This window comes from Gadus macrocephalus, chromosome 23, assembly GCF_031168955.1.
Source record: "Gadus macrocephalus chromosome 23, ASM3116895v1".
Taxonomy (NCBI): domain Eukaryota; kingdom Metazoa; phylum Chordata; class Actinopteri; order Gadiformes; family Gadidae; genus Gadus; species Gadus macrocephalus.
The window spans coordinates 7,802,211-7,809,709 of record NC_082404.1 but is presented as its reverse complement, the minus strand read 5'-3'; the positions used below and the strand labels follow the sequence as shown (position 1 = coordinate 7,809,709).

The 7,499-nt window shown below is 52.5% G+C and overlaps 1 protein-coding gene across 1 annotated transcript; it reads right to left on the bottom strand.

Moving 5' to 3' along the window:
- Positions 1-681: 681 nt before the first annotated feature.
- Positions 682-7,299, bottom strand: LOC132452421 (dermatan-sulfate epimerase-like protein). Its single transcript, XM_060045049.1, has one exon. It carries the CDS (start codon positions 6,222-6,224, stop codon positions 2,619-2,621), a length of 3,606 nt encoding a protein of 1,201 aa, XP_059901032.1. The 5' UTR covers positions 6,225-7,299; the 3' UTR covers positions 682-2,618.
- Positions 7,300-7,499: the final 200 nt, after the last annotated feature.

Genomic DNA, 7,499 nt, shown 5'->3' with positions numbered 1-7,499 from the left:
CATTGATTATATTTTCTATATGAATCGACACCACCAAGGCTCTTAAACAACATTTGTGGTTGTCCTGGTTACAAACCACTATATCCTGTTATCAAGTGGTTCTTACAACGCCTCCTTAGTCCTGTCAGAGCTGCCTTTCTCCAACTACTATAACCACCACATTAGCAAATGTCGTCTCTGAAGCGAGGTGCGCTTTTACTCTGAAGGATCCAACGTGCCTTTACGCTGAAGGCTGAGACATGACGTGACGGCATGGAGTGGGAGCAGAGACGGCCAACCATTGAGCGGCTAATGATGCGACTCACTGAGTCGCCATCTTGGTTCTGATCTGTCTCATGTGCCAAGCATTAGATTATACCTCTGGCGGCTTCTATTATGGGATGTTCTCCTCCACTGACCCCAGTAAATCAGCGGCTGTGTCCAGGAGCATGTTGTCTGATGTAGAAGCCCCCTCAATGCGGTAAATGTTTTTCATGTTGATTTGTGTCCAGTGTTTTATAAGGGTAAAGCTGACTATTTCACTGTGATAATTGTAGTTGCTGTTATGCTTTCTTAACCTCTTTGCTTGGGATATAATTCATCGTAACAACACAACGTGTCTAATTAGAGTTGGGTTTCAAGACACAGAAATAGACAATCCGAACAGTGTTGATTTGAACCTTGTTCAGAAAGACAAAGCACTTCTTGTAATTAAAGTAAGAATTTATTCATCTCTCCTCTCCACCTCCCACCACTGAGCCACACAACACACATTGGTATCACAAGAAAAGAAGCAGAGTGTAATTAAAGGCCACCAAGCTAGGAACCACATCCCCACAGCAGACACCGAACACAGCTGCTTACCGGACGCAGCCCGGCTGCAGAGACGTGCGGGTGCCAAGTCTCCACGAAACACAGAGCCCACAGACATCAAACAGGTGTTCAGCCGGTCGCTAGAGGGCCTCTCGCTGCACACGGAGCCTGGGAAAAAGGACGTCTCCCGGCTGGGAGGACGCTCCAGTAACGGGGGGGGGACACAGTGAGCGTCTATGTGGACATCGTCTGCATGAAACACTGAGGCTTCTCATCTGCACATCAAGTTACTGAGGAACCGCTCGTCTTTTCACCCAAATCGTTACACGCTTATTTCATCTGGGATTAATGAAGTAAATCTCATCTGCTCTCTGGAAACGGAAATATACCAAAAGCAGAACCTCAACAGAGTATGCATCCCTTTTTTGTCGTCCTCTGATAGGAGGATGTTATTTTTTTTCCAAACCTCTTGATTGGTTGAGATTTGGGTGATTTTTGTTTCTTCTGACTGGACGATATTTAGTAATCCTATTAGTAGCGTCCTTCAGCCTGTGTGCTGGACATTGTCTAGTAGATCTGGAGCCTGTCTAGAGCCTGTTTGTACCTGGTCTCGATCACACATTAGCAGCATGGCTGGGGGCGCTGGGTAAAAGCTGTGGCTAGAGACCTTTCAAGGCTGTCCGTTTCCTCTCTCTGATCCCCATTGGGCCCTCCTCCTCTGCTCTGATTCAATAAACCCGGAGGGGACTTATAGTAATGATATTCATACCTCCTATGGGACCAATAAACACTTTTTCTCCACTCAGAAGACCTTCAGGGTCTGTTTATTTTGCCGTTGTATAATGAGGACATGGAGTATAAATGTTAACAAGAGCACAGATTCTCTCATATAATCACAAGTGTTAAGCCAGCAAACAGCCATGACATCTTTGAGCTCTTACAAGCTTTTTCTTGCCTGACAGATTAACCTTTTTATATTGGGTTTACAAAAATACCATATAGTTTATGTCTATCACAGAGCAAGACAACATAACCAACACCCTTTATCATATCTGTTAGAAGCTATTTTTTTACATCTCTATACAGCAGCGGTTTATAATCCTTGTTAAAGGGTACAAAGTCGACATATTTATATATTATGTTAAATTATATCATTTTGGTGATATTTCCTCTGTACATGAATGTCAGTTCAATAAAAGCACTTATGAATATTAACATTTCGGTTAGAAAGCTGTGACTCAAGAAACAAGGCAGGGCATGAATACAAGATGAGCATCAATGTGAACATGAATATTAGAGAGGTCTTCATAAAGTACTTATCATCTCTCATCAGTTATGAAAAGATGGAAAGTGAGAGACGGGGGAACTGGAGAGAGAAAAAGGGTAGAGAGAGATTGTGAAATGGAGAGAGAGGTTGTGAGAGGGAGAGCCCAATAGACGTGTAACGGCACTCAGAGCTTTCCATCAAATGTATTAAAGCTCTGGTAAAAGTTATTGGCATTCCTCTCCAGACGACTGCTTGAAGGACAAACCTTTCAAACCAAACTAACATTGGGAATGTAATGTTTCCAACTGTATAATGAAAGCTTTCTCCTTCAACATTTCCCTTTACACATTGGTTGATCTAATAACACCCTGACATACAAGCAACAACAAAAAACTCCTCAATCAAGCAAACTAACAATTCACACGTCTTTGTCTGGTTCCATCTGCAAAAACTCCAGTCAAGGTTCAGAGCCAAACGTAACTCCTTCGACTACAAGAGAAACACGTCAACCACTGTAAACAAAACCCCACAGCGTCCAATCAGAGTCCTACATGGTGTGTCAGCTGACCTGCAGCGTGTAGCCCAGCTTCCTCATCAATCCCCCACACGTGTCCTCTATCAACCTCACGTCCTCCCCGGACATCTTCTGCCTCCAGGCGTGGATGGTGGCGGGGGACACCTCCCCCTCATACTGCAGGGAGTACAGGTTGGTGGAGGTGGACACCAGCAGCTGGTTGAGGGAGGCGGGGGACAGGGGGACCCCCAGGAACCGGTGGATCCTCTGGGCCGTCTCCTGGGGGAAGACCACCATGTCCTCAAACCTCACCTGGAGGAAGGAATCCGCCGGGAGGGTCTGGCCCACCCTAAGCACAGCGGCGGTGTGGGCCAGCCACAGGTGGGCCAGCAGCAGAACCGGGCTGTTCTGGGAGCGGGAGAGGAGCCCCTGTAAGGTCCTGAACTCTGGAGCCCTCTGGACCCCCTCCTCCTCCCTGAACATCAGGGACAGGTGCTGGGGGATGTTCTTTAGGGAGTACAGGCTGGGTTTGCTGTTGTACAGCATGAGATAGATCCAGGCCCGCGGGTCCCGGAGCAGGTAGAGGGACCTCATGGAGGGCCCCAGCGCCTCGTGAAGGAAGGGCAGCTTGAGGGGCCAGCCCCCGCTCCTCAGGCTGAGCACCACGCGGGCCTTGGGGTGCTCCGCCATGTGGCGCCTCAGCTCCATCACGTACTCGGCGTCGCGGCCCGCGCTGGCCCTCAGCTTGCCTTTCAGCTCCGCCGCCGGCTCTCGCCTTGTGGCCCTCCGCCTCTTGTCTCTGGACCCCCCTCCCACGGCTCTCTGGGGCGGTCTGGCCCGGCCGCCCCCCTCCATCAGCTGGATGTTCTGCAGGTGCAGCTTGGTGTTGAGCACAAGGGAGTGCAGCCATCCCTGGAGGATCTTATAGCGACCCTGCAGGGCGTCGGCCTTTGACCACTCGAAGGCGTCCACCAGGGAGTCGAACTCAAACTCCATCTCGGGGACGTCCACGTGTTCCGTCGGGACTCTGACGTAAACAAAGTCTGAGTTGTTGTAGAAAAGGTGCTGCAGTATCTCCGCCCCCGAGCCGGGCAGGGTTGTTATGACGATGGTGGGGAGTGGGTGGTCGTCGGGTACGCTCTGTTGTTTGTTAGCGTCGCCGCGGGCTCCTTTCCAGTTCACCCCACAGAGGAGCTGCTGGCGACAGCTGTTGGACACGAGCAGCAGCTCGGCCATCCACAGGAAGAGAACCAGGAGCAGGGTGTAACGCATGGACCTGCTGGAGCACAGGTGCAACTTCCTCTGCATGGTCAGCAAGCCAATCACCACGCAGAGAACCAGCCCCGCGATCACGTTCACCGTGAAGCCAGCGTCAAACAGCTGCTCCTCCACCAGCGTCTGTTGAGGAATCACTTTTGAGCCAAGGCCAAACCTCAAGACCTCTTTTTTATCCTCCACTTTAGAATAACCTGCAAAGCCCAAGTAGCTGAACCTGGCTCCAATGTCTTTGTAGTTTGTAGCAATAGAGACGATCTTCTCTGTGTTGTTTATGGTTAAAGAAAGCTTCACTCCGTTTCGGTTGTCGTCTATGAATCTACAGCCCGAGACTTGGACGTACGGTCCGTGCATCACATAAGCCACCCTGGTGACGGCTCCGGTCATTGGAAATGTTGCGTTTACAAACTGGGTCCACCTCTTTTTAAACTCTGCTGCCTGCTCGGCCTCCTGTATCCTGGTGTCCGGGCTGTGGCCGCGGCTGTCGAACCAGAACATCTTATAGTGGGCGTCCCACACGTCCATCAGGGCCCCGTTGTAGCGGTCCATGAACCTGAAGGGAACGTACTTGAAGTCAATGTCCAGGTTGTGGAAGAAGGCACTCATGGAGCTCAGGGGCGAGTCGTTGCTCTTCTCCACGTGGTCCACCACCAGCAGGGTCTGGGAGTTGAGCAGGACCAGCGCTCGGTACACGCTCCTCAGCCCCATGGCCGGGGAGTAGGCCCCTACCGCCTCCCCGCTCACAAACATGGCGTCTCCGTGGGAGGAGGCGGCCACCACCTCCCCGGCCGTGTCCCCCACCCCCTTCTCGGTCCAGCGCAGCCACTTGGCGCACTCCCCCAGCTGGCCCTCCCATGGGCCGTTGCACTGGCTGCCGGGTGACGGGGCGAACACCAGCACGTTGTTCAGGAAGCTGTGCTTGGGCCCGTAGAGCGCCTCCGACACAAACACCTGCCCGTTGGGGGCGAAGGTGAAGGAGTTCTGGTCGGGGTGCTCGTGGCCGGGGTTGAAGCTGTTCCAGCCGTCCAGCCAGGAGTAGGGCTTCTCGTGGACCAGGTCGTAGACGGCCCGTCCTCCCAGCCTCCCCGACTTAAAGGAGACGAAGGTGTTGCCCTGGGCGCTGGGCCGCCCCGCCCCGTAGGTGACCACGCCCCAGTTGGAGAAGACGTGCATGCGGGCCTGGGCATGCCCGTGCGGGGGCTGCGGTGCCAGCCCCCCGTCGTACCAGATGTACTCTGTGTGGAGGGTGGCCCAGCGCTGGGCCGACGACGGGCTCATGGGCCCGTCCTTGGGCCGGTGCTTCCTGATCTGCTGGGCCAGCCAGTTGCCGGTGCCGTTCCTCATGACGAAGGCGTCCAGGAAGACCAGCTGGCTCTCGGGGCCGTAGAACCAGTTGTAGTTGGAGTCGGCGATGCCCACGGTCCTCTGGTAGCCCGGCAGCAGGGTGGCGTAGTAGAACCAGAAGTGCTCGTGCAGCCAGTGGTTGTGCGTGTTGTCGATGTCAAAGTGGCGGCGGGCCAGGAAGACGTACTGCGTGATGGACTTGGCCGTGTAGCTGCCATAGGCCACGCCCTCGTCCAGGGAGCCGTCCACCACGTGGTTTAGGAGGAACAGGGTCTTCTCCATGTAGTTCACGCACGCCTGCTTCCAGATCATGGACACAGGGTCTCGTGCGGTCCCCACCACCACAGCGCCCGTCAGGATAGCTAAGATGTTAGTGGTCTGGTGGTTCTGCAGGTACTGCTTCCCCCAGCCCCGGTGCTTGGACAGCTCGTACAGCTCCTCAGTCTCCGAGCGGATCCTCTGGAGGTACGTCTCCCGTCGCTGCTCGTCCAGGAAGGAGTGGATGAAGTCATAGGCGGTGGCGAACCCTGTGAGGGAGTGGGCCGCTGGTACTTCGTCATTGGGAGCGCTGGTCACCTTCCAGTCGGGGTAGGCCGCCATGCGGTCCATGAAGTTGAGAAGAAAGTGGGACGCAGCACTGTCCTCTGGACACAGGAGACAGTAAAGAGCAAGGGGCGGGAGATTGTTACCGTAAATCTCGTTCCACTTGCCAGTGAATGCCTGGTGATTGGCGGGAGGCATGTAGAAGGCAGCGTTGGACAGCATGGAGAGAACGGCAGCACGGATCACTTTAAATATGTGGCTGTGTGTGGTGGACGACCGCTGCCTCAGCTGAACTACGTCCTCGGGGTTAAAATACAGGAGTGGATGGAAGCCACCGCTCTGCCGCCCGCCGTCTTTCCCCGGAGACAGCTTGACGTCCAACAGGCCATCTGTCAGCATGTCCGACGCGTTAAAGACCCCAGAAAAAGCGACTCCCCCGGAGAAAAGGGAGAGTAAACCGGTCCAATATATAATCCAGTGGCGTGCCATTGTGCGTGCGGGTTTGTCGTCCTTGTAATTCCAGTTCAGCGAGAGAGAAAAGCACTCAGTCTGTCATTTATAACTGTAGTAGAAATATATCCATTTGGGATTTGTAAACAAAAAATAAATGTATATAAATCCATTTGACGTCCATGCGCGATCCTACCCATGTCCAGTCAATTATATTCAAAAACAAAACTTAACTTTTTTGTCATCCATTCCAATGTTTCATTCACATCGCATGAGGCGGAAAAAAGGGAGAGTTAGCCTACATCCGATCCCATTTCTTGTCCATCGTTTCCGTGTATCAGTCTGGAAATCAAACCCAACTTGTTTGGCTGCAGACGACGCTGCAGAGTTCATAGTAAATGAATCGAGTGCAGGAAAACCAACCGCCTGCGTGTAGACGTCCTACTACTACTACCAGGGCGGCTGGTAGCGGGCACCTTGCCGACCTCGGAGCGTAGTCCCCGGTTCTCCAGTCGTGTACTGTAAACCCCCCTCAAATGGATCTTATCTCCACAACTCTTCCTCCTGGACCCACACCGCTTTCAACCCCGGTTGTCCGGACCGATCCGATCCTCAGCGACCCAAGGCGTGCTGTCTTCCCCAACCAGGCGTCAGCATCCTCGGCCACGCAGCGGCGGGAGCCCCGCGTCTCGCTTGCGGTAGAAAACATGTCGCTTCTTCTCTCACCCCTTTCGGAGACTCGCTGGGTTCCAAGCTTTAAAGGACGCGGATGTCAGGAAAGGAATCGGTTGATTTCCATTGTTGTTTTTTTACCGCTCTGTTATTTGGGCTGTTTGTTCCGCTGCCGAGTCGGCGAGGAGAAAGTTCCCCTCGCTCCACAAGTATTCAAAGAATGAGATGATGCAGTGGGATGTTCAGGAAACGGACAAAAATATTTCCATAGTTGAGAGACACACAGCGTCAGGAAAACACGTGCATGTTAACGGACTAGGTACACAGTTATTTTCTTTTACCTGACATTATCACAAGCTGCCTTACACTATAGGCTATAAGACACTCCTTCCTCTGTGAGTTCACCTTCTGACTGCTCCACACAGTCTGTCTGCTGGTTCTCTGCAAGTGATGATAAATGACTCCGTATTAACTGTAGAGGGAGCCTCTCTCTCTCTCTCTCTCTCTCTCTCTCTCTCTCTCTCTCTCTCTCTCTCTCTCTCTCTCTCTCTCTCTCTCTCTCTAGTGGAAGGTATGTTTATTCTGAATATATAATTTATTTTGAATACAATATATTATTCTATTCATATTAATCTAATACCA

Excerpts from the sequence above, each read along its gene's own strand:
- LOC132452421 (XM_060045049.1), bottom strand. The coding sequence starts at position 6,224 with ATGGCACGCCACTGGATTATATATTGGACCGGTTTACTCTCCCTTTTC.